Here is a 27,095-nt window from a genome sequence, read left to right as displayed (position 1 = left end):
ACAGCCCAACTGTGAGAACCAGGCCATATGATCAGCTCGCCCTGTGTCATAGCCACAGACACCAAGAGCCACGTTCAAAAATATCTCATAGGGAAACGTTTCCTGAGCATAACACCTCAGGTAAGATAGTTCATATTTACATGCTCCTGCATGTTCAATAAGAAATCCCTCTGTGAAAAAACAAAAAGCTTTAAGAAAAAGCCTTCTCCCTGGGGTTCAGTGTGAGGGAGCACTCCATGCAGTCTTTCATTTACATGTCAAAGGTCCCAATTGCACTATATATTTAGAACTATATCATACCACTTTAAACAGCCATGGCTTCCGCCATACACACCAAAGAATCCTGGGAACTGTAGTTTGTGAAGAGTGCTGAGAGTTGCTTGAAAGCCCCCCTATTTCCCTCACAGAGCTATAATTTCAAGAGTGATTTAACAGTCCATCCCTCTTCCTAGGGAACTCTGGGAATTGTAGTTTTGTGGGATACACATTGTTGTCGTTTAGTCATTTAGTTGTGTCTGACTCTTTGTGACCCCATGGACCAGAGCACGCCAGGCACTCCTGTCTTCCACTGCCTCCCACAGTTTGGTGAAACTCATGTTTGTAGCTTCGAGAAAACTGTCCAACCATCTTGTCCTCTGTCGTCCCCTTCTCCTTGTGCCCTCAATCTTTCCCAACATCAGGGTCTTTTCCAGGGAGTCTTCTCTTCTCATGAGGTGGTCAAAGTATTGGAGCCTCAGCTTCAGGATCTGTCCTTCCAGTGAGCACTCAGGGCTGATTTCCTTCAGAAGGAAAGGTTTGAACTTCTTGCAGTCCATGGGACTCTCAAGAGTCTCCTCCATAGGGGTCTCCTAAAAACTATCAACAGTGTCAATAAACTACAGTTCCCAGGATTCTTTGTGGGAAGCCAGTGAGAGAGTGTGGCCTGAGGAGGGCAGGGCTCAAGAAGAGCCCCAAGGAACTCAGGTTCTCCAGGCTTGCCACACTAACCTTCATATTTGATCTTTCCTTCCTGATTAAGAGCTCTGTGAACCCTTGACACTTTGCACGTTTAAATACAATGCATGTTAATACAAAAAGGGCGTAACCTTTTATCGATTTCTCCTCTGTCCCCCGGAGCCTATATAGCAATAGCAATCCATTACACAAATGTTGCCAGTCAAGCGACTATTCATTTAGCCATCAATTCAAAGCAAATCAAGTTAATAGGAATTTTGAGTAGGATTTGTAGACTACTTTTCACAACCGAGGGATGAAAGCAGATGTCAGTGAAACTTGCTCGCTTGAAGGCAGGGTGGCTTAAGTATGCCTTTGGTTCCCTCTGCTGGATATTGAAAATAGAGCATGACTATTCTAAGACATTATGGGGATAATTGGGGACTTGTGTTTTTAATGATATGCAAGCTAGGTCCATTCTGAAGTAAGGGAAGTACTCAGTGCTGGCATCAGATATCAGAAGAGAAGCAATGTGTATTTATTTATTGCCATAAATGTGGCTCACACATCAGTCTACTTAACTTGTACCAGTTCACAGTGGCGTAGCGTGGGGGGGTGCAGGGGGGGCCGGCCGCACCGGGCGCAACATCTGGGGGTTAGGGTTAGGGGGCGCAAATCCACGGGTTAGGGGGCGCAAATTACTTGCCTTGCCCCGGGTGCTGACAACCCACGCTACGCCACTGCCAGTTCATCCAGCAGGGTCAAGTATCCCATGGGGTTTGTCTCTGAGTAACTATGAAACTGCTGTCAGTGCTGCAGAGATAAATCCCACCATGGGAGGTGACTCAGATGAATGGTTTGTTGGATGGAGCAGTTGCCACAGAGGCCATTTTGAGTAACTCCTGCAGGGCAGCCATTTTGTTTGAAGTAGCTCACAGGGTCATTTTTCCAGAGTAGCTTGTTAACCTCTACACTCGCATTAAATCATTCACCCTCTCCATTCCCATTGTTACTACTTCCAGAGTACTCATGACTTATCTCTCCATTATGCCAAGGTGCAGAGACTAGCCACACTCATTTTGTAAGTAAACAAAAGTAACAAGTTGCTCATTAATTATTATTAATGACAAAGGTAAAATCAGGTAAAAGTTGGTCCACCCACTTCTGCCTCTGGCTCTGCCCACTGCTGGCATGTGGCCCTAGGTAGGAAAGTTGCCCATGAGGGAATTCAGTCCTTAGATTGAAAAAGGTCCCCATCCACATAAATTCAGCCTGAGGTTAAATGAAAGGTCAAGGATTTGTAAGACGGCGTGTGTGAGGTGTGACTGTACATAGAAAGCTTTGACTTGTACTACACAAAGGTAAATACTATACTTAAATTGATGGCTATTTCTTTAAGACTTACGGTGTATGCAACACTTTTTCTGTCCTGCTGCAGTTCATCTTCCATCAAAAACAATGTTATCCAACTCATTGTCTGCTGTGGCAAAATTACACAACGGACTTAATTAATTGCAGAAATTGCATAGCTTACAAAAATAATTACAGAAAAAATGTGACCACATTTTTTCAATACAAAGGAAACTCAATGTAAATTTGGGGTGGGGGAAGACAGAATGTGATCAGTCATGTATCATTTGCAGGCCGAAAGCAACAACAGCATCAAATATGAATCATATTACCTGCCTTGATTTCTGTTCTGGACATGGACAAATAAGCGAACACCTGCAATTTCTGCTCTTATTTATGCAAGAATTCTCCGACATCCCTATTCTATATTATAGCCTTACATCTGCTTTATTAAATGTAACTGCCATGGCTTCCTCCGAAGAATACTGGGAGTGGAAATGCAATGAGGGTGGTAATACTTTGAGATTCCTCACAGAATTATAATTCCCAGAGATCCCTGAAGGGAGAGAAAGTCTATTAAGTCAATTTTAGTCAGTGAGGTAAGATAAACCTTCAGAGTTTGGATTGTGGGAGGATTGTTTTCTACATTCTTGAGTGCAAGATAAAGATATTTCTTTGTACTCACATATTCACTTACCTTACACTTACAAACTCATTCCTGAATTCAGTTGCTCTGAACACTGTAGCTAATACCCGCATTTTTTAAGGACATGCATTCTGGCCATCATCATTAAAGCCAGCTACTAAATGGTGTCATACTGTATTAGCCCAAGTGATACATACAGGCAACCAGGATCTGCTGGATGTTTAAACTTTTCTTTTTAGTAAAAAAAAAAGAAAATTCTGCATGTCCCGCTGGGACTATGCAACACTATCTAAGAGACCAGGCAGAACATCTGCGCACTGATCCCCACTTTCAAAGATAACCGTGCCCCTTGCTAAGCAGCCACCAGGCATCTCTGAAAAGTTACAAATTGACAACATTCAGAGGAATATTCTTCATTCCTAAGCATATCACTTACGCCCCCTGGCACAAAGCGCATCCTGTCTTATTAACGTCTTTGACATTTTCTAGTGAAGAAGCCTAGGTGAAAAACAGAATGGTGAGTGGGGGGAAGGGAGGCAATCGGTTTCCGTTAGATTACAGGAAGAATAGAGCTACAGAGATTCATTGTAGTCCCAGCAACCATAGTGTCCTTATTTATTTAAAATATTTGTCACCAACTCCTTCATTGCCAAAGCGAGCCTGGAGCGGGTTTCATTACTATCAAGCACACAGCACATATGAAAACAAAAGAGGCACGGAATATACACAGGTAACAAAATAAACAATGATGAACCATCAGTCCTTGCCTAAAAGCCTGCGCAAATAAGCGGATCTTCAGCTGATGCTGAAAACTGACAGGAATCAGTGCCAGCAATATCTGAGAAGGAAGGGGGTGCCATGATGAGGTGCCGCTACTGAGAAGTCCGCCTCTAATGTGTGGGGAATTAGACTCTAGTTCCCATTTGCAGAGTATGTGGAAGACAGCCCTGGGTTGTTTGACCCTTTAGTTCTCTTTCCTATAATAACTACACAAAACACGCTCTTATATAGAACATGTAACTTGTAGCTACTGTACTTGCAGTTGAAGATTAAATATATATACCACGCAGGTGGATGTTTCTTTTAGTTGCTAAAACATCTTACATACACTAAACTGTTACAGACGAACAAACATTTACAGACTGGCTGACATTCTTGACTCTGAGGCAGACCGCAGCACAACACAACATATCTGCTGCTCTGTTAAGATTGCCCAGATTGTTAATAACTGAACCAAATGACAATTGCCTCATGCACATGGCATCACATTGCTCTACAGCCCTTTTAAACCTTAACGCTTTACATACACATTTTTGGATGCTAACATTCCACATAATGTTGCCTCATTCTGGCTTTCAGTTAATTGTAGCACAGTTAAGAGAGGCTGCCCTGTAGATGATGACTCGACTAGGAGCTGAATACGGGCAGTGAGATGGCATCTGCCACTACACTCAAGGGCAGCAGGCTAGTTTAGGAGGTATATGTCAAACCTGTGGCACACGCAGCCCCCTTTTTAACAGAGGCGACTGGCTAGGAAACCCACAAGGAACAGCTAGGACAGGAGCTGCCACAGCTTCCCCCCAACCCCACAAAAATGTGTCTGCTTGCCTCACTTTGCCTAACAGTAAGGTTGGCCCTGCACAAGAGATCTATAAGATCCAAGCCAATGCGTCCAACAATATGTCAAACATTTTAATACAATATCACCTATCCTTCCATCTTCAAAGCTACTCTCCATGGTGCTTGTCATGGTACCATCTTCTGAACCATGACAGGGCCTTTTTGGTAGTAGCACCAAGATTAAAGAAGCCTGATTGGCACCCTCTCTAGCAGTGAAGATATTCCACTTTCACCAAGGTGCTTTAACCATTCTCTTGTGGTTTGTGATGTTGCTGCTCCTATTTCTTTTAGGTCCCTGTTTTACTAAATGCCTTTATTGCTGTGATTTTATTGTGTGCTGTTTTTCAATTCTTGTAAGCAGATTTGGGGACTTGTCGTTGAAAGGTGGGGTAGAACATTTAATAATAAATAATACATTTTCTCAGATATCTTTTCTTTCCCCTGCCCCCTCGAAAAAGTAGGAAAGGGAAACCATAGTCTGTCTTCATAAACAACTGACAATATCATTCATTACAAAAAGTACATCTATTCATGGCCTGTACTGAGGACCTAAAATGACTGGTCGTTTTAGTTGTGTGCCCAACTTTATCTATTCCAGAGACAGAGATATCCTATCTTTAGGAAGGGAGAATTGGCTCAACAGTTTTGGGGTCTCACTAAAGAGCAGTAAATTGCCAATTATTGTATTTTTGATTCTTACATTTTTACCGCCTTGGGGAGGAAGGCACAATTTAACTTTTCTGCCTCAGGCTTGCTCAGAGGACAAGGTGCATTCCTAATGCCCACCTTGCTGCAGTACATTTTCCCCGTCTTAGCTTCCTCTTAAGAAAGCCATAAATTATTCCAGAAACCAATGGTCATCCAATGAATCTGAATAGTGGGGAACTCAGGACAGACAGAAGGGAATACTTCTTTGCACGGCACCAACTTAAATGACAAAATCCAGTGCCACAAAAGGAAGTGATGGCCACCAATTTGGGTGGCTTTAAAAGGAGATTGGACAAATTCATGGAGTATAGGGCCATCAGTGGCTACCTCCAAGTTCAAAGGCTTCAGACAACCAAGTTACTGGGGAACAGCAGGCAGAGAGGACAGTCACGCCTCCTTTTCTGCTTCCTGGCTGTCCATAGGCATCTGATTGGCTGCTCAGAGCTCTTCTTATGTTCTGGAGTCTTTTGTTGCATACTCTGCATTTCTCAAATCATTCTGAGCTTTCCTCACAGCCCATCTTCAAATATCTTAAGGGCTGTCACATGGAAGATGGAGTAAGCTTGTTTTCTCGTGCTCTGGAGGGCAGGACTTGAACCAATGGCTTGAAGCTACAAGAATGGAGATTCCAACTAAACATCAGGAAGAGTTTTCTGGCCATAAGAGCTGCTCAACAGTGGAATGGACTCCCTTGGAATGTGGTAGACTCTCCTTCCTTGAAGGTTCTTAAGCAGAGGCTGGATGGCTATCTGTCATGGATGCTTCAGCTGAGATTCCAACATTGTCAGGGATTGAACTAGAAGACCCTCAAGTCCTTTCCAACTCTACAATTCTATGATTCTATTATTCTCCCTAGGCTTGTATTTCCAAAACCAGTTTCCCACAACTCCCACAATGTCCTCCTCTCAGCCACCATAGGTTTAGAATGTATCTTGTAACTGCAACAGTACTGAAGTCACTGAGGCTACCCTAACAGTCCCTAACAGGGTACTCTGAAGTTTTCCCCAATTCCAATCAGATTCCTCTTTTACTGAGTGTGATAGTGCTTTTTAAAGCCCCATGCTAGCCAGTCTCTCTCTCTCTCTCTCTCTCTCTCTCTTTTTTTTTTTTTTTTCCTCTCTGAATATCTCAGAGGAGCTACTTTGCTTAGAGGACCTGATCTTTTGCACTCCTCTCCCACTGAGTATTGCTCAATTCTGTGGAGGCTCACCAATCCATTACAAGCTGCTGCTAACGCATCTCTCTCCTTGTGTACACATTGCAGCCAGAATTGTATAATTAGATATTCAAGGGCAAATGCTAACAGCCATTCTCTACCCTGGCAATTCTGAAAGAATAGAAAATATATTTTCAACCTGTAGTTCACGGCCACATTGTGCATACTATAGTTAAGCTAGCAGGACACCCTACTAAGAGCTAGTACTTAACAACATATTAAAAGAGAGCAAGAGATTGCCAGTGGAATAAGTGGAGAAAGGCTGGATGTTGTTCTCAACCTTCCCTCTTTGTTCCCCTTCACAGGTTGCCATATGGACATTTCTAAACAGGAATCAAAAACAAAGGCAGGGACATTTTTGCAAAAGAGCTGGACTACAGCAATATGTGAGCAATGGATTGCAAAGGCATTTTCAGAAGTCTCAGAAATATGAACTTGGACAACTTGATATTAACCTTGGACCAACAGAGATGTCCTCAGTTCAGAAGCAGAAGAGCAACAGAAATTGCCAGACTTCCAGAGATCAAAGCTATTGACATCCTTGGTATAACTGGTAGTGATGTTGAATCTATAAAAAAAAGCTGTGGGAATATGGATTTATTGCCAGGATACCTCATTCTGAGTGGAATGCTGTTAGTAGAAAAAAAATAGCAGCATCCATGCATGAAAGAGAGAGGTCAGCAGGTTTAGAGGAACCCCAAAGTTTGCAAAAAGAAAAAAAGCTTTCGCTTTAACCTATGAGAATTAAGCATACACAGTGGGCATAGAGTTCTGACTTTCTGTTGTGGGGGTCAAAAAATGGTTGTATGTGGAATGGCGTATACGGACCCAAGCCCTGGCTGAAACCCTGGACAGGAACACTCCATGCAGCAACATTTTGTTGCAGGTCCCATTTATCAGCACAAGTTCCATCACAGGTAAGTAGTTAACCTAAAAATACATCTCTGCAGGCACCTACAATGCTACTGGCTTTAGGCACCTGATCTGCTGAATATTCAGAATATCATTTAAAATTCCAAGTCAGAGAACTCTTGAGGGAAATGGCTTCCAGAGGAATAGCCACATCAAGCCTCCTGCAGCAAGAGAGAGAGAGAGAGAGAGAGTGAGAGAGAGTCTGGTGGCACCTTAAAGACCAACAGATTTATTATGGCATGAGGTTTTGTGGGCCATAGTGCACTTCATCAGATGCAGAAGACTCTAGCAAACAGTTGCCTTTGCTATAGTCATTATAACTAGCCTACTCACTATGCTGTTCTAGCCGTGTAACAAGTGGAAAGGGACTCTTGGCAGTGGAAGGCACAAAAGTTTATAGAACAATGAGACTGATATCCCACATTTTCCCATGGTGTGTTGGGTGGATTTGGAGTCCAACCAACAAAGGTTATGGGCCCAGCACACTTCCACTGCCCAGCTCTGCTAATTACTTACTGTATGTAAGTAAACATGGTGGCACTATCATTGAGATCCTCTTTCTGTAGCTTGATAAGTTAAGGGCACAAATGTAATGAAAGAGAGGGGGTGTTTGCTGCAGGGGAAATAGCAGATAGTGAGAAGAGAGAAACTCTGTTTCCTCTTTTAAAGAAACTGGAGGTGCTCGTTCAACCTTTCATTGTTGTTTACTTTTACAGGGGTACCTTGGTTCTCAAACGCCTTGGTACTCAAACAACTTGGAACCAAACACTGCAAACCTGGAAGTAAGTGTTCCAGTTTGCAAACCTTTTTCACAAGCCAAACGTGCTCCGTTTTGAGTGTTACGCTTTCAATTTGAGTGCCATACTTCCGTTTTGAGTATTACACCGAGGTCTGTCAGTTTATGCTATTTATTTTGCGTTTTTGCTTTTGCAGCTTTTTGTTGTTTTTGTGACTGTGTGGAACCCAGTTCAGCTACTGATTGATTGATTGATTGATTGATTGATTGATTGATTGATTGTGATATTGTTTATTGCTTTCATTTTATGGATCAATGGTCTCATTAGATAGTAAAATTCATATTAAATTGCTGTTTTAGGGGTTGTTTTTAAAAGTCTGGAATGGATTAATCCATTTAGCATTACTTTCTATGGGAAAGTGCACCTTGGTTTTGGAACACTTTGTTTTTGGAATGGACTTCCGGAATGAATTAAGTTTGAGAACCAAGCTACCACTGTACTTTTCAAAAAGCCACATGACCACACCCACTCTCTTTTTTAAAAAAGTAATAATTGTTTAAATGAAAACAATTCAAAATTGCTGTAGGTATTATGGGGGGAGCTGAGTATGCAGCTTCCCACTGGCACCACCCAACAGACACCAGCAGTGTTGGTTTCTCTCTTGGGGGGCTTCTCCAGTGTATTGGTCAAAGTTACTACAAAACCTGTCAAGCTGTTTTGACCAGAGGCGGGCCACACACACAAATGTGCATCAGTGGCAACTCATTGACAAAACTGCCTCCAAACCTCTGCACAGCTTGAGTCGGCACACTCAAGGCCACGTTGCTGCAGCCCAACGCATTTCAGCACTGGAAAAGATCCCAAGTTTGAAAGCCAATATAAACAATCATTTAGACAAAGTAGAGGGAGCAAATACAAATGCCCAGATTTTCTGCCAGGCTCAAAGAGCTCCCTGCTTGCCCAGTGGATTAAGGATGATGGAGGAAAGGAATTAATTCCTTTAGTGTAATTAACAACTGGGCCAGTTCTGGAGGATCTTGGGCTGGTAATGAACCATGGCACCACTTTAATTTCTTCCTTGCCCCACCGTCTTGTTATTAAAACCAAGAATAGGTTCCATCAAATATCCCTTAAAGGGAAAAAGGGAAAGAGAGAGGGGAATGGAGCCGGATTTGTCTCAATGGAACATGATAAATTAGACTTTGCAGGATAAAGGGAGAAGGGGCGAAGGGGAGGGCACGGACTGTGAATTTCTATATACATGCTATGTAGAGTGTGTGGTATATATACCTACATATATTCTCTTTTGGAATGACCTCCTTATGCCCCATCCATCAGCCTGGGGTTGGTTTATTCTAACTAGCAGATTCTTTTCTTCTGTCTAACAGGCCCATCAGACACAATCTGCATGCCAATTACTGGAACAGACCCCCTGATACTGAAAAATGGAAATTAGCTGTCAAGGCAAGGCATCAGCTGAGCAGTTCCGATTGCTTGCTCTCTGTCTGTGGCTCATATCCATATCCACTCTGTTCTGTCTGCTGCTCCAACAAGGGAGCCCCCACTGGAAAAAGTAATCTAAAAAAAATTTTTTTTTCTAAAACACCTACCACACTTTATTGTTATTCGTATTAGTTGCCAACATTGGGGCACAATGTGAAATTCACCAGAGGGCAAGAGCCGTTTGGAGGGGAGAGAAAGGAACTCTGATAATTGCATTTTGGTGCTAGGCAGATCAAGCAATCCAATAAAAGGACACTCAAAGGAAATGCTAATGTAGGACAAGTGGAACAAGCAAGCAAAATGGCTTCCGTGCACTCAAATCTTACTCAGCTTCCCCCTTTACATAGTCATGCCTGGCCCAGCTGTCCTGGCATAAGTGATGGGCAATGCTCTGTATGCGTAGATGCGGATACATGGAGCCTCAGTTGTCACAGCAGCAGTGCTAAAATGAGGTCTCATGAGTAGGGGTCATCATGACTTATGTGTATTCGCCCTTATCACAGGATGTTCTGATTTTGATATTACACTTTTTTGATATTACACTTTTCAGATCTTTAAAAGCAACCTGCTTGTCCATCGCACAAAGGCCTGGAGTGTTGTTAGTGTTGTAATTATTGAAAGTTGCTATATTGTACTAGCTAAGAGTGGGAGCTGGGATTCTCGTTTCAGCTAGGAACTTGCCAGGTGGACTTAGACAAGGCTCTGTTTTCCCAGCTTTGGCCTACATACACACATACACACACACACACTCCTCTGAGACACAGACATTATCAGTGCTTTTTTCTGGGGGAACACGGGTATCCATACCCGTAAACATTTTGTGAATCTAAGTTTGGCCTCATTGAGGGGCAGTATTTCAGTATGAGTAGGAAAATGAGAGTACCCCTAAACATTTTTAAGGGGGGGAAAGCACTGGACATAATAATGCTAATAATTATACGTCAGAGCATAAATGGAGAACCTGTGGTTCCATCTATTGCCGGACTACCAACTCCCTCCATCCCTGGCCACTGTGCATGGTGACTAGGGCTTTTGGTGCTTCAAGTCCAACCCCACAGCTTCCCCATCACAACTGTTCCAAAAAATATACATAAGAAAATTTGTGTGAGGTGCTTTGGATGCACAAAAGTGCTATGCAAATACTATTATTCATTATGTAAATATTATTATAATGCCCTCCATGACTTTGCTGCTACCCCACTTTATCTCTCTGCTTTCATATCTCTATCTACCGTATTCCTGACTGCAACCTTCTCTTCTCCAGCCCTGCCCCACCATCCGCTATCTGAAGGTCTCCTGTGCTCTTAAACTATCATAGAGATCACTGATATTGGAGGAAGTGCTTGGGTCCCAAGCCATTTAGGGCTTTGTACACTAGTACTAACCCCTTGAATTGGATCTGGTAGCTCACAGACAACCAGTGCATTGCTTTCAGGACTGGTGACACATGCTCCCATCAGGCTGCCCCCACTCACCAACCTGTCCGCCACACCAGCAGCAGCTTCCAGTCCCTCTTCAAGGACAGCCTTGAAGGTGTAACAGCCCCACCTAGAGTGCAGTAATGGAAAACTGAGGACAGTCCAGTCTAAGTTGGGCATAAGCGCTCTTTGCCACGGAAGTCACCTGAGACTCAAATGGCAGGTTAACAGACTGGTTCAGTGTCTCTGTAACACTGACAGTAAAAAGAGAAGAATCCCAAGAATCAACTATAAAACTACAGGAGCCCCCTAAAGGCCAGAAGTTTGTAACTGTAGCTCACTTACAGGCATCTTCACTCCACCTGTGGTTGACATCTAATTTTAATTTTAATTCAGGCCTGTTGAATTGTAGTTCTAGAAAGTATCTATTGAAGGATTTATCAATTGTCTCCTAAAACTGCTGTCCCAAAGATCCTTCAGGGAAACAGTGGTCTAAGACAGATGTAACACTGACTGTAATGGGCTCACATTCAGGGCCCACAATCAGTAGACCATTGACTTGGCCCCACACAAAGTGAGACCAGTTCTGCCCCAATCTCCCTTTTTCAACATACACAAACCAGGCTTTCATAGAATCATAGAGTTGGAAGAGACCACAAGGGCCATCGAGTCCAACCCCCTGCCAAGCAGGAAACACCATCAGAGCACTCCTGACATATGGTTGTCAAGCCTCTGCTTAAAGACCTCCAAAGAAGGAGACTCCACCACACTCCTTGGCAGCAAATTCCACTGTTGAACAGCTTTTACTGTCAGGAAGTTCTTCCTAATGTTTAGGTGGAATCTTCTTTCTTGTAGTTTGGATCCATTGCTCCGTGTCCGCTTCTCTGGAGCAGCAGAAAACAACCTTTCTCCCTCCTCTATGTGACATCCTTTTATATATTTGAACATGGCTATCATATCACCCCTTAACCTCCTCTTCTCCAGGCTAAACATGCCCAGCTCCCTTAGCCGTTCCTCATAAGGCATCGTTTCCAGGCCTTTGGCCATTTTGGTTGCCCTCCTCTGGACACGTTCCAGTTTGTCAGTGTCCTTCTTGAACTGTGGTGCCCAGAACTGGACACAGTACTCCAGGTGAGGTCTGACCAGAGCAGAATACAGTGGCACTATGACTTTGACCTTGACCTATCCTCACTCCTGGAAATGACTTGCATGCTGCTTATTTGATGCTTCCTACTGTTTCCCACTAAAACCACTTCTCCATGCATTTGAATCCCTTGTGGGGAATGATACAGCGTCTGTAGATTGATTTGGAATCAAACATTCCCTAATAAGAAGCGAGCTCACAGTGTGCCCCTCAGTCATAAGGGGAGCCAAGTACAGCTGTCTCCCATCTTCACAACTGAAATGACAAGACATGGTGTTACACCCCAATTTGGGGTTAAGAGTGAAAAGTAGGTAACAAATCTTATAATAAATACCACACGCATATGAGCCAACTGAACGCTGGCTCAGCTGCTAGTCTGACACCCTTTGCCATGTTTCAGGTTGCTTGTTTGCCTGATCTTTTGTTTGCATGTTTCTGAGCATGGCCTGCACTTATTGCTTTATTTATTATATTAATATTTATTGTTATATAGAACATTTTAAAGTGCTGAGCTCCTCTGGAGAGGCCGTGGGGAGGTGGAATGTGTCTTGGTACCAACATTGTAGGTCCCAACCTGTCAAGGCTGTGCATAGACAGCTTTTGCGAACTTGTAGAACCGGTTTCTTCATAGTTTGATCCTGGAGAGGAAGAGGCATGTTTAAACTAAAGCCGAGTCCAAGTTTCCCTGAAGAAATTTTCCAGAGGTTTTTCTTTTCTACCCACTTCTCCCACAAAAGGGGACATTTTTCAGGATAGTCTTCAAATATTCTTTGCCTTTGAAGCAGGGAATGATGCTAGGTCTGGGCCATTTTAGTGGTTGCAAAATGGTGGCTGGTCTTTGGGCTTCGTGGATATCCCATTACCCCTCCTGAGAAAATGTTTGAGAAGATATTGTCTCCATGGAGTATATGCTGCAGAATGGTTACCTTTCTCCTCCTAGAGCGCAGAGTTTGTGGCGCCATTTTAGCTCTAGCTTAAACTGAACTTGACACTTCCTGCCCAGTGCCACTTTATACATGCCCCTAGTGCAGCTGAGCCAATTTCATATCATCTGCGTGTCAAGATCCAAACATGTTGCCCGTCACCTATCAGATCAGTTGTTCTCTTCCTGATTTCAGTGGCCTACAGCCCCCTTCACCCCATACATTCAAAACACTACGTTGCCACTTTAAACCGTCATTGGGCTTACACAGCTACTATTCCCGGCATTACCTGGGGAAAGGGATTGACTGCTAAGCCCATCTGGAAATTGTAGCTCTGCGGGGGGGGGGGGAGGAACCTCCTAATAAGTCTCAACTCTTAACAAACCCCAGCTCCCAGAATTATCAGAGGGGCGGGGGAGATAATCAGCATTGTTTAAAGTGGTATGATACTGCGTTAATTGTGTAGTGCAGATGAGGCCCTAGTCCACTACTCATCTCATCACTTTCAAGTACACCTTGATCATCACACAACATCCTAGAGCATGAGACTATTAATCTCAGGGCTGTGGGTTTGAGCTCCATGTTGGGCAAAACTAGATGACCCTTGTAGTCACTTCCAGCTCTACAATTCTATTACAGTGGTACCTCGGGTTACGGTACATACGCTTCAGGTTACAGATGCTTCAGGTTACAGACTCCGCTAACCCAGAAATAGTACCTCGGGTTAAGAACATTGCTTCAGGGTGAGAACAGAAATTGTGCTCCGGCAGCACGGCAGCAGCAGCAGGCCCCGTTAGCTAAAGGTTAAGAACAGCTTCAGGTTAAGAATGGACCTCCGGAACAAATTAAGTACCTAACCTGAAGTACCACTGTATTCTGTGACCACCTGCTTTCCACAACCAGACTGAAGCAGAGTTCCTCGCTCTTGGCCCTATTAGAGAGTGCATCCTACTTGGCCAATCCCTAATTAATACAGTATTCACAAGGGTTGTATTATTGTAGCTGCTGACAAGCATCACATACCCCTGCCTCATTGCTACATAATAACCTCATATATCAAACTGGAAGAGACTGCAGGGCCCTTGCTATAGAAGTGTGCACTTTATACGCTGAATATCATTATCCAAAGTCCCCCGTTCCCTTGCTTGATATGCAAAAATTCTCAGGTTCCCCAGAGTACCCAGCAAAGAAAATGCCCACCCAAAATGAACATTTGTTATTTTCTAAGACTTGAGGCATAACATAACCGGGGAAGGGGTGGAAGGGGGGCGTTGAAGTCAGCTTATCCAAAGATTTCATCAAACTGTCTCTGTGGGTGAGGAAAGAAGAGAAAGGGTGGCACCTGGTGGCAAAGAGGTGAAGAACATCTATTCAGATTAGAAAAGAATTGGGAATTCTGCATCAAGAGTGCGGGAATGAACTTGGGGCGCAACCTGGGGTGCTTGGTAAGGAACCAAACATGTCTAATTGCTGCTTATCTCACTGGACTGTAAGCATTGCTAACTTTCTCTAGACTGCAGTTCTTAACTGCAGGCAAAGGAAATAAAGCCAGTTTACAATATGTTCTTTAAAGCAGAGGCGGGAAAACTTTTTCGTCCTAAGGGCAGCATTCCTTTATTGGCAATGTTCTGAGAGCCACTTCCCAGTAGTGGATGTGGCCAGATTTTAACCTCTGTCCAATAGGCTGCTTTCTACACACTCTCACATACACAGATTTTCACTTTTTTGAAATATGGCAAACCTAAAGATAAAGGGACCCCTGACCATTAGGTCCAGTCGTGGCCGACATCTCGCTTTATTGGCCAAGGGAGCCGGCGTACAGCTTCTGGGTCATATGGTTAGCATGACTAAGCCACTTCTGGCGAACCAGAGCAGTGCACGGAAACACCGTTTACCTTCCCGCCGGAGCGGTACCTATTTATCTACTTGCACTTTGACATGCTTTCGAACTGCTAGGCTGGCAAGAGCTGGGACCGAGCAACAGGAGCTCACCCCGTCGCAGGGATTCGAACCGCCGACCTTCTGATCGGCAAGTCCTAGGCTCTGTGGTTTAACCCACAGCGCCACCCGCGTCCCTACATGGCAACCCTAGTTAAGTGTAATTGGGGAATTTTATGCAGAGCACCTGCACAGTACACTAACCAGCTGATTAGAAGAGGAAGCCACTTTGGCAGATGAACAGGTAGGGTTTGAGCAGGATAGAACCACTGTAGATTATTGTTTGGTTCTAAACCATTTGGTTGATAAATATGGGGGGGGGGGGGAAATGTCCAGGGGTGGTTTGTAAGCAGTATCCATTGACTTAAGGACAACATTTGATTCAATTTCGCACATGAGGTTCAGGGGGGCGGGACTAACTGCATCAACTGTAAAAAGACTCCTTTTTCTAATTAAAAAATTACACCAAAAGCAAGGCTTGTAAGAGTTTTAATGTATTTGGGCTTGGCCTCTGGAATGTGGTCAGCTCAACAAAAATATGTGGTCGAAAAAGCTATGAGTAGTATTAACATTTATATGCATTTCTTCCAAATGAGGTCATGATTTCATAGCTGCTCTGCTTGAAGTTCTTAAGGCCAAACCTTTACCTCAACTGTTTCATTAGATTCAAATTTGGGTGAGCCTTATAAAACCCACAAGACCTTCCATGGCCTTAATACCAGTGCTTTTTTTTCTGGGGGGATGCAGGGGGATGCATAGCCCTAAACATTTTGTGAATCTAAGTTTGGCCTCATTGAGGGGCAGTATTTCAATATGAGTAGGAAAATGAGAGTACCCCTAAACCATAGCTGTCAACTTTTCCCTTTTCTTACGAGGAATCCTATTCGGAATAAGGGAATTTCCCTTAAAAAAAGGGAAACGTTGACAGCTATGCCATAAACATTTTTTAGGGGGGAAAGCACTGCTTAATACCTTAAGATAAATGTTCCCTGTACCAGGATGTGTTTTGAATGCTGCTCTGTGATTCAAAGCTGGTTTTCCCTCCATTTCCACACAGGTTTGGATGAGGGCATTTAACTTTTGACTCGAGTTGAATTTAGCCACTACTGCCTTGCTTCCTTTAGTTCTGCCTGATTCCCACAAAAGCAGCTGGATGAAAGCCATCAATTTAAGGTTATGCCTTCTTGGCTTTTCGCCACAATAGTTACTAAGTTTTACGTCTCGGTAAAGCAAAACACATATTGAAGCGATGCCTGTTTGACACTGAACAACAGAGCAATCTCTCTGCAATGAGAAAACTTCATCCCTGCTATGACTATGTTCTAACTAGTCCCCTTGATACAATGGCACCTTATCTATGGAATCTAACAAATCTAAAATATAGAAGAGCTTTCTCAAGTGCACGACTGAATGTGCTTCCTTCAGCAATACTTGAGAGTGCTTTTATGAGAAGCCCACTCTATAATTGTACATGTCCATGTTGAGATGGAAATTCTGAACGCATGGGTCCATATATTGTTATTTCATTTATTTATTTATTTTGCTTTTTGTACAGAGACTCCAGTAAAGAGTTAATCACCCCACTATTATTATCTAAACTGGGGTGTTCATCTGATCATTGTATGAAGCTTTAAAGGTACTCCTGGACTTCTTTGTCTGCTTACAGTAGACTAAGTTAGCTGGAAAGACTACAAACTTAAATCAGTTTTATTTCAATTTAACAGACGTGCTGGCCAGGGCTAATGGAGCTGCAGTCCTCTTTACCCTGACTTCAGACACCTGCAGTGTAGCTTTTTTTTAAACTCACCTTCTTTCTGTGACACTCAATTGTTTTTAACTGTTTTTAACCTTGAGTTTTAATTGTTGTAAGCTGCCCTGCGGCTTTGGGGATGAAGGGCAGGGAGTGCATTTCAAATCATAATAATCCACAAATCTGGAGAGTGAAGGCTGGAGAAGGTTGAACCAATTGTTGGATTATCATGATGGAAATTACAGCAATTCTCAGAGTTGCTAGGAGACCTCTATTTCCCTGACAGAGCTACGGTTCCTAGAGTGGTTTAATAGTCAATCCCTGTTCTCTTAACAGACTAAAATTCCCAGGATTCTTTGGGGGAAACCATGACTGTTTAAAGTGGTGTGATACTGCTTTAAATGTATAGTGCAGGTGGGGTCAAAAAGGGAAATGGGAGGGAATCCTGAAACCTTTGCCCTCTGACTCCCCTCAGTTTTAGCCAAACCATTAGGAATATCCCTTTTAAAACAAACAAACAAAAACAGTATTCTATGGGCTGTCATAGAAAGTAAAGGGACAAACTTCATTTCTTCTCCACCCCCAATAATTTGAGCAAAACTCAAGTTTCCTTGTGAATGGATGTTCCAGAGATTAGTCATCTTCCTTAAAGAAAACACACACACATATTTTTACCATGAATGATGACAAGCGGAACTGAACTCACAAGTGCTTTATTTATGGCATCAAGTCAGCTTTCATGTCGGCTTTAGACTTAATGCTGCCCATTACTCTGCAATACGGCGGAAGGACTGGACCACTGGGGATGCAGACCCCCACTCGACAGGTTTACTATACTCTCCTCTCTCCAGAAGATACTGCCTGCCACGGAAATTGGGGTGTTCGTAGAAAACCCAGGCCCCATCCAGGACTTTGCAGGAGTGGATTTCGCGCAGGTGAAACTGATCCATGACAGAAGGGCAGTCTTCTGTGGATTCGTGCATCTGGCCACTAAAGTCACCCTTCTCAAAGAGCTGAATTTGGTATTTGCCTCCACCGGGCTAGAAGGAGGAGGATGGAGAACACAACATGTTATTGAGGAGCTGAGCAGAGGCTGTGTACAGTTCAGACTGCAATATTGGATGGAAAATAGACATTACCCAATAAAGCAAAGAATGTATTGTGGCTGCAGAACCAACCACCACTTTATGTGTATTTAGTTATCTTTATTATACTTTTTATACTTTCTGTGAGACCCCTGTCAGCCAGTGCCCCCTAGCAAGAAGCAGGAAGGATCTAATTCATTACCAATTGTGAGTATAGAACAGGGATTGAGAACTTGTGCCCCCCCCAGTTGTTGCAGGACTCCAGCTCCCATCATCCCTGACCAATGGTCATCCTGGCTTAGCCTGATGGGAGTTGGAGTTCAACTTCTGGGAGACCACAGGTTCCCCATCCCTGTTGTAAAACCAAATGGTGGGAATTGCACATGGCACAGGAGTGGCTTGCAGTGGAGATGCAGCAATAACCTCCCAGAAGCAATGTTGTTGCTGCTGCTTACCAGAGGAATGAGGCAATGGTAAAGTTGGGGCTCCACAGGTGCACCGGCAAAGCCAATCCAGCACTCCTGCCAGTGCACTGACAGAGTTCTTACCTCATCATCGTTATCATAGAATCATAGAGTTGGAAGAGACCACAAGGGCCATCGAGTCCAACCCCCTGCCTCCTTCCTTCCAGTAACAGTAGTTTTGCTGCCAGGAGGCTGTTGCTGTAGCTTCAGCCCTCTGGGCAAGCTGTTCCCAATATGGCATATATCATCTTTAATATCCTATGGCATATCAGACTCCAAGGTCCCATGCGACATGCATTCTGTTAACCATGCTTTATAGCCTACCAGAACTTTTGCAGACCCAGGCAAAAGGCTCTATCAAAAGAGGTGAGTCCTCCAGCACCATCCCAGCCTCAAAAGCATGAGGTCAGGGATGATGGAAGCTGCAGTTCAACAATATCTGGAGGGCACCACTCTGACCACTCTTGCTTTAGGTGGATCAACTCATAGACATCTGGTTGGCCACTATGAGAACAGGATGCCAGATTAGATGATGGCTCTTTGCTTTGATTCAGCAGGGCTCTCGGAAGCAAGAAAGCTTTCACATTCTTCAATGCAGGCAGAGAACCCATGGCTTTCCATTTGTCGTTGAACTACAACTCCCATCAATACTTACCATGGGCCATGCTGCTTGGGGCTGATGGGAATTGGAGTCCAACAACATCAGGAGGGCCACAGTTTCCTCACCCCTGTTTTAGTGTTTATCCATGTTAATAACATTAGATACAGATACAGTGTGAGGATCTGTGGGTACTTAAAAAAAGGGGAGACTTATAAATGAACCTGTCTCAAGTGTCAATATCCCATTTGCCCAGATTTCAGAGTTAAACAGAGAGGAAGGAAATGTCCGACTTACTAGCTGAATAGATTTGCATGAGCTGACGCGGTCATTTAGGCCCATCCACCGTTGATATTCAGGATATTCCCCATGAGTCAGCACGTACATATTCCCTGCAAAGTTTGGCCGCTCATAAACAACCCAGGCACCCCCCTCCACACGGATAGAATTGCAGCGGCTCAAGTCAGTGTGGAAATCCAAACAGTCCCTGTCAGACTCATAGCGACGCCCCTGGAAATTCTTGCCTTCGTAGAAGGTGATCTGAAACACAAGCAAAGTACAAAAGGAATCATGCTTCCACTGGACATGGTGCAGCTTGGCTAAAATTACATGGACACGAGGGATGGGAGCGTATATCAATTTCAGTTTCTCTCCATTTCCTATTTTTCCCCAAGCTTAACTCCAATTTGGCCCATATCTGCATCAGTTTCCAATTTCTTTCACATCTGCATGAAAATTTATGGAAAATGCATCCTCTACAATGCGCATTTTACATGCAATTTTACCTCATTTTTTGCAATTTTCCTGACAGCTTTTTTGAAACTATTTCTGTGCACTGTTTTGCTTGGAAAACTGCATCACAAAATTTGGAGAAGTGTAAATTTCAGTTCAAATATTGATATGCATTTAGGTCAGTTCGAATTAAATTTATTTCCTATCCCTAAATAACAAGCTCCACTAGGAATTCCTCTTCCATTTTTAGGTACCAGAGAGTTGCGCAAGAGTACCTGCGACTTAGTTACCTTAGGTGAATGCCAAGGCTCATAAACAACCCAGGCACTGTTCTGTCAAGCTGACAGAGCATTTAGGCAACAGGAAGTCTATGGTAAGGTTGCAATTAGGTTAGCCAGTATTACAGCAATAGGTACAGATGACATTTTGCATTTCTTATGGATGACATGACTCTCTTGAGCTCACAGCATTTCCTTACTTAAAAAATGTATAAACCACCCTTCATCCAAATGTAGATTTCAGGACAGTATGCAAAGAAATGTAAAATTACAAATACAGCATACAACAAACCAACAGCACAATAAAGTTAGGAGGAATAAGGCTATTAAACCAGCTCAAAATGCCAAAATTCAAAATGCCTTGCGTGAATAAAAAGGTTGTGACCTGATGCAAAAATAATATATTGTCAGTAGCAGATGTATGTCTCTCAGGAGGGCATTCCACAGTCAGGGAGCCACCACAGATAAGGCCCTCTCTTTTGTATATGATGTGTTTCACCTAAAGATGGAACATGGAAAAACACCTCCTCTGACATTCTTAGAAAATGGGCAGCTTGGTAATGAATCCTATCCTGCTACTTCACTCAAGGGCATCACACTGAGCACCAGAGGGGGCGGGGAATCATCATTTCAGTTCAAGACAGGGGAACTCCAGGCTACCTTAAACACCTGTCCCTTTCTGAATGTGCATCAAAGCCAATTCACACAAACCCTATTTGGACAACATATCCAGGGATAGGAACATGAGGAGGGAAAGTGAGATCACAGCTGTCCCCTCCTCCAATATGTTCTATCTGAAGCAGTAAACTTATGCTTCGCACATTCAAACCGTACAAATATTCAGTGGGTACACAGATTGCTGTTTGGGGGAAGTGGTTGTGTGGGGATTACATTTGCACCCAATTCTCTGCATGAATCCTGCAGCAGAATCCCATCACTGGCCCACCATCTGCTAGCACCACCCAGCAGAGCAAACAGAAAGCAATTTTCTATTAGCTCTGCTCCCACCAGAGTCTACCTACTGGACCCCTGACCAAGTACCAAAGGTTGTAGCTGCTTGACACTTCAGAGGCAGGAAGTGTTCTCCAAACTTGGTCAAGCCTCTTCTTCTTAAATTAGAAGAACAAGAATCTAAAGGTCACACAAAACAATACATTTGTATTTCTATACTTCATTGTTTGTACAAAGACCCGATTGGGCAATCCAGATTAGGACTAGGGTGGATGAGAGGAGTCGTCACATCTTTAAGTGCCCTTCTCCATGTATCACTGCCAAATGAGGTGTGATAGGTGGCCAACTCTTCAGTGGTGACATGCCCTCCCCAGAGAGGCTCATCAAATAAGGGGGTGGGGGTGTTGGTAGCTATTTGCTTAGATTTTGAAACAAACAGCATCACAGATAATATCTGACAGGTGCCCATTACTCTTATGTGACCACTTTCCAAATTGCAGTTACAATAGCAATGGCGGTATCTCCCCAGTAATCACAGCTGGGACATGTAAGACAAAATAGCACAGCAACAGATATGCGATGCAACATGAAGGGAAGACATCTAAGCCACAGACAAAATGCACTTTGTTTTTTACTCTGATAACCGATCAAGTGGGGAAATGGGTATGTTATGTGAGACCTCCCAATCTGCCATAATTGTCCATTTGGATTTGTCAATATGAGTGACCCACACTTGACAATAGCAGAAGTCTGGAAATGCCCTCAGTGAAGCAGTGTCATAACTTGAAGCACAAGGAAAGCTTCCTTTCTGAGAGCTTATTCTCCTATCTCATGGTAGACTCTAGGTAATTATGAGTGGTTTTGCAGTTTGGCTTGTTAGTATGATGCGAAAGAAAATACAATTGTGCCTATGTGACCTTCCAAATTCAACAGCTCTGGTCATGCATCCCCAATACGAGAAACTCACGGCCTTCCAGATTTTGTTAGGCTCCAATTCCCATCAACCCCAGCAAGCATAGCCAATGGTTGGGGATTATGAAATTGTGGTCCAGCAATACAGTGGTAGCTCGGGTTACAAACACCTCAGGTTACAAACACTTCGGGTTATATACTTCGCTAACCCAGAAATAGTACCTCAGGTTAAGAACTTTACCTCAGGATGAGAACAGAAATCACACAGCGGCGGTGCGGCGGCAGCGGGAGGCCCCATTAGCTAAAGTGGTACCTCAGGTTAAGAACGGTTTCAGGTTAAGAACGGACCTCCGGAACGAATTAAGTTCATAACCAGAGGTACCACTGTATGTGGAAGATCACAGGTTCTCTGCCCATTTTATGCCTTGTAAATAAATACAAATGTAAAGCACATGCAAAGATACTTATTTCACATTCAGTATGCTGCAAGTTTATCAAGCTGAGTTGCATGTCCTCTGCAAGACTATTGATTCTGTATGTGAAATAAAGCCGCATTTAAAAGAAAAGCACGCCAGTAAATCCATGTTCCTCTTTATTCCTCTTCCACAGAACAAACAACAACAAAGGAAATAAGCATCTCACACTGTCTAATGTTGTCATTTTCAAATACTGATCTCAGTTTGACAGAATTATATCTGCTGGAGCTGCTACCAGGAAAACTAGGAAAGTCCGCTAATTATTCCAGGTGTTTGTTTATTATCTAACCTGGTACGTCTTCCACTAGTAATGAACCACCTGCCTCCTTAGACAGGGAGCCACTCAAGGATCTGCTCTTTTCTTGGTTCTGCCAAGCTGGCAAACAATGCATTCCTGTTAGAAGAGGTTCATTTTCTTGCAGACAATGAGTGGAAGAGAGGCATCCTGAGACCACAAACATACTTACCTTGCTTCCAGTTTTGGACATGATCAATGTGGGGTGCAAATATTCCTGGAGGAGGAGGTGAACTAGAAGCAGCTGCCAGAGCCAGAATCAGGAAGCCTCATTTTATAGCGAGCTCATTTTTAGACTAGACATTCGCTTTGTCATGAAAATGGGATCCAAAAATTGAGTCAGTGATTCTGAGGCTATTCATCTGTTCTAGAAAAACAAACAGGATTACAAAATAAAGGCAGGCTTCATTGCTCCTTTTATTTTTCAGCACTGCCTGTTGCATTATCAGGTTTTGAATGCTTTGCTGAGTCAGAACACTGAACTCCTGTCAGAAATATTCAAAATAAAAAGTGCTTGCCCTATAATAATAATAATAATAATTTTATTATTTATATGTCACCCATCTGACTGGGTTGCCCCAGCCTCTCCGGGCGGCTTTCAACAAAGTATTAAAACACAAAAAACCTCAAACATTCAAAACCTTCCTGTACAGGGCTGCCTTCAGGTGTCTTCTAAAAGTCAGTTGTTTATTTCCGTGACATCTGATGGGAGGGCATTCTACAGGGCAGGCACCACTACCTAGAAGGCCCTCTACTGGTTCCCAGGAACCTCACTTCTCACAGTGAGGGAACAGCCAGAAGGCCCTCAGAGCTGAATCTCTGTATCTGGGCTGAACGCTGGAGTTGAAGACGCTCCTTCAGGTATACAGGCCCAAAACTGTTTAGAGCTTTAAAAGTCAGCATGAACACTTTGAATTGCGCTTGGAAACATACTGGGAGCCAATGTAGATCTTTTAGGGCTGGTATTGTATGTTCCCAGCGTCCGCTCCCAGTCAGCAGTCTAGCTGCTGCATTCTGGATTAGTTGTAGTTTCCCATTCACCTTCAAAGGTAGCCCCACATAGAGTACATTGCAACAGTCAAGCGGGAGATAACCAGAGTACCACTCTGGCATGTACCATCTTAGTGGAGTGGGGCAACATTCCCAACCCAACTTTGACATATGTATTGATATGAGTTCAACTACAGAAACCCTACAGGGGGACTCAAAATCTAGAAAACCACACAGCTCCTCAACCTTGCATGAGTCAGAAGGTAAACTGGGCAACATTAGCAGAGCAAGAAAAGTGCCTTTGCTTACAGAGAATCATCTGAAAGACAGCTCAAGGGGTACGGTATTTTATTGTTTAAGGGTATCATAAACTGCAAACTGATAAGGTATATTGCAGCAGCATGTTCCAAAATACAATAAAAACCATTAAGACATCATAGAATAATAAAGTCCAGGAACAAATGACCAATAATGGATGTAATAAATTCTCTAAAAATGTTTGATGAAACAAAAAGGCTTTCAGCAAACAAGAAAATATAAAAAATGTGCCTGTCTGATTTCATTAGGAACAGTATTTTAAAATACTGGTGCCACTACAGCAGGAGGCCTCCAGATCTATGTGGCCCTTGGGATCCTGCCCAGGGGTTTGTGGGGCAGTAACACTATCTGCCATTGACTAAAGTATGTGCCGTGCTTTTGCATATTGATACATTTCAGCTTCACAGACCCACATGGAAAAGGAGTTTAAACTGGAGCACAGAAGCTCTGCAACTACAATGCTCCAGAGATGGTCCATAAAAATATCCCCTGAGCAGTGCCAACATGTCTTATTTGTAGACCATAATATGGGAATGCTTTTGTGCATCACACAACAGCAAACCTTGGTTTGCTATCGCATATTGTACCCACTTGGCTTTGGGCACTGAGTTTTTAGAGATCCACCTAAAACTATTATATGAAGTGGGTGCAAATGATAGGGCTTTTATTATTCTGAGGATGTGAGACAAAAGGAGCCAGGCCTGTGCAGAGCAGGAGGGGTAGCCGCTTGTCCTGGGCCTCAGAAGACTAAGCCTCAGAAGGCAAGGACCAGCTGCTTTTTTTGTTTGAGTTTATAATTTTATTCAACAAGATTCCTGCGTTGGGCCTCTAAGCTCTACACAGACTGAAGGGGGCAATATCACAGAGCAATTCCTCTGCGGTATTGGTGAGGTGAGGGTTTTGTTAAGCAAACCTTGTTTCCAGAGTTCTTTACGGGCATCTATGTTTCCACTGCAAATATTTTGAGGCTAGAGTTGGGGACACGACGCAGGTGGTGCTGTGGTCTAAACCACTGAGCCTAGGGCTTGCCGATAGGAAGGTCGGTGGTTTGAATCCCTGTGACGGGGTGAGCTCCTGTTGCTCAGTCTCAGCTCCTGCCAACCTAGCAGTTCAAAAGCACGTCCAAGTGCAAGTAGATAAATAGGTACCACTCTAGCAGGAAGGTAAACGGCGTTTACGTGCACTGCTCTGGTTTCGCCAGCAGTGGCTTAGTCATGCTGGCCACGTGATCTGGAAAAACTGCTGCGGACAAACTCCGGCTCCCTCAGCTAGTAAAGCGAGATGAGCACTGCAACCCCAGAGTCATTCACGACTGGACTCTGGCATCCGTCTGTCTCAGGAGAAAATAAAGGAATGAGCCTTTGAGGGTGAAGTCAACTTGTTGGAAGGTTGCAGCACCTGCTGTGGCTGTAGAGACCGATACAGGAGAGACATGTTTTGTTGCAGCTGGGGCAGATGAAGGTCCAATCATGCTGCTGCAGATGCACCATGGAGTTTCTTCTCTCTGTGCTCCTCCCAGTGGTCATTCCTCCTCTGGTTACTGCTATGGATTACCTAACCTCCCTGTCTCCAGGCACTGCAGTTGTCTGCAAGGGATTCCCACATGGAGGGGTTGATGTTGCCAGCCTTCATTTCACGTTTGCAGACATCTTTGTAACACAGAGTTAGTTTGCCAGGGAGCCTGGTACATGACGCCAGCTCCCTGTACAGCACGTCCTTGGGGATCCTGCCATCTTTCATTCTGTGGACGTGATCAAGTCAGTGCAGATGTTACCAAGATAGGAGTGCAAACATGCTGGAAATGTAGGCTTGGGAGAGCACATTTTTGAGACTCTGTCCCATTTGAGATCAATTTAGTGTGTTTAGCAAAGTGAACACTCCTTTGATTTTGACTAGCCCGTACCAATTTATTCCCAGAATCCTGGTGATTCACAAATTGTAGCCCTAAACTTTACCTACCGTTATGTCCTCTGGATTGCTACTCTACTCAGAATTAAGGTTAAATCAACCACAGAATTAAGCTTCTACTGCGTTGTTTTCAAGCATTTGACCTTATAACTAAACGAACCACATTTACAGAATACCAAAGGAGTTCCTAAATCTGTTTTCACCAAGCTATCCAATGTGGCAAAGACCACTGCTAAACCCAAAAACATTGCCTAAGTGATAAGAAGGATCCAGATCTATAAAAGGAAGATTGAATTGTGCACAATCAACCCAGTTTTTATCATGACTTGAGATCAGCTGCATTCAGATGTTACATTGAGTTGGATGTGGGAGAAGAGAAATGAGCAGGATTTAAACCATGCAGCACAGAGACACACACAAAATAAAATTAATTCGATGAGCCAAATCCTGCACATTTTTCTAGATATTAAAATACTTGCCAACTGGCATGTTTAAAAGCAGGAAACTACAATATGCACAATAATGCACACAATTAATTGCTCAGAAGGTTGAATTTCAGTGTGGTGCTCTTAGAACCAATTTACTTTCTACAGAACAATTTGAGCTTTAATTATCCTTTTGTGTGGGAAGATTAAAAAAGTTTGAAATGGTACAGCTCAAAAAATTAACTAGACACTCATTACACTCGTCACTGCAACCAGCTAGCAAAATATCCCCATACACTTGAGACATTATTTAACAGCAAAATCCCAAATGGATTTATTGGTGGAAGAAAGGGGGGCGGGAAGAGATATTAAGAGAATAAGAGAAAATAATTTCAGAAGACATGGGCTAGCCAAGAAATGTCAGAGACATTAAAAAAAACAAAAGCCTGAACGTTAGCTGGCCCCATCTATTTGCCATTCTATGGTTATTTGAGACAGGAGAAAGGGTACCCCAAAACTTTACAGGAGAGATGGGGAATATGTGACCCGCCAGCTGTTGGATTCCAACTCCCAGGAAGGCCAGCCAGTACGGCCAATGGTCAAGGAAGCTGTGGTTCAGCAACATCTAGAGGACCAGTACTTCTCCATCCCAGCTTTACAAGGATTCAGCATCCATTGGAAGAAATGGGAAAAGGCCTAGGCAGGGCCATATCCAATGGTGTCCCTCCACTGGTAGCTCTTTGATGCCGGAGTTTCTCCACAGTACCAGGGAGGGAGGCCATTTTTGCCAATTTCTCCTCCCACGGCCTCCCTCTATTTTGCTCCAGAAGGTTGGAGGACCCTTTAGAACAGTGTGAGAGGTTGC

The 27,095-nt window shown here is 43.5% G+C and overlaps 1 protein-coding gene and 1 long non-coding RNA gene across 3 annotated transcripts; one reads left to right on the top strand and one right to left on the bottom strand.

Annotated features, from left to right (window-relative positions):
- The first annotated feature begins 1,756 nt into the window (after positions 1 to 1,756).
- On the top strand, positions 1,757 to 10,106 carry LOC310708395. Of its 2 annotated transcripts, none has more exons than XR_014526993.1 (3): positions 1,757 to 2,014; positions 6,779 to 7,390; positions 9,511 to 10,106. It is a non-coding gene; the product is annotated as an uncharacterized lncRNA (long non-coding RNA). The 2 variants fall into 2 exon arrangements; XR_014526994.1 differs by having other exon boundaries at positions 1,757 to 2,294.
- Positions 10,107 to 17,495: 7,389 nt separating this feature from the next.
- On the bottom strand, positions 17,496 to 23,001 carry CRYGS (crystallin gamma S). The gene is made up of 3 exons (XM_083505342.1): positions 22,762 to 23,001; positions 19,243 to 19,485; positions 17,496 to 17,838 (listed from the first exon to the last, which is right to left on the bottom strand). Exons 1-3 carry the CDS (start codon positions 22,780 to 22,782, stop codon positions 17,566 to 17,568), a joined length of 537 nt encoding a protein of 178 aa, XP_083361468.1. The 5' UTR covers positions 22,783 to 23,001; the 3' UTR covers positions 17,496 to 17,565.
- Between the last annotated feature and the right edge of the window lie 4,094 nt (positions 23,002 to 27,095).

The sequence above is a fragment of the Podarcis liolepis genome (genome assembly GCF_965112155.1).
Source record: "Podarcis liolepis genome assembly, chromosome: 5".
NCBI lineage: Eukaryota > Metazoa > Chordata > Lepidosauria > Squamata > Lacertidae > Podarcis > Podarcis liolepis.
Note: the sequence above shows the minus strand (reverse complement) of the source record. Positions and strands in the feature narration are given on the sequence as shown.

Bases quoted from the DNA above. Each gene is read 5' to 3' on its own strand.
- CRYGS (XM_083505342.1), bottom strand. From the start codon at position 22,782: ATGTCCAAAACTGGAAGCAAG. The intron at 19,486-22,761 runs GTAAGTATGTTT...CTTGTGTTTCAG, and splicing joins TGTCCAAAACTGGAAGCAAG to ATCACCTTCTACGAAGGCAA. The intron at 17,839-19,242 runs GTAAGTCGGACA...TCCTCCTTCTAG, and splicing joins CATGCAAATCTATTCAGCTA to CCCGGTGGAGGCAAATACCA.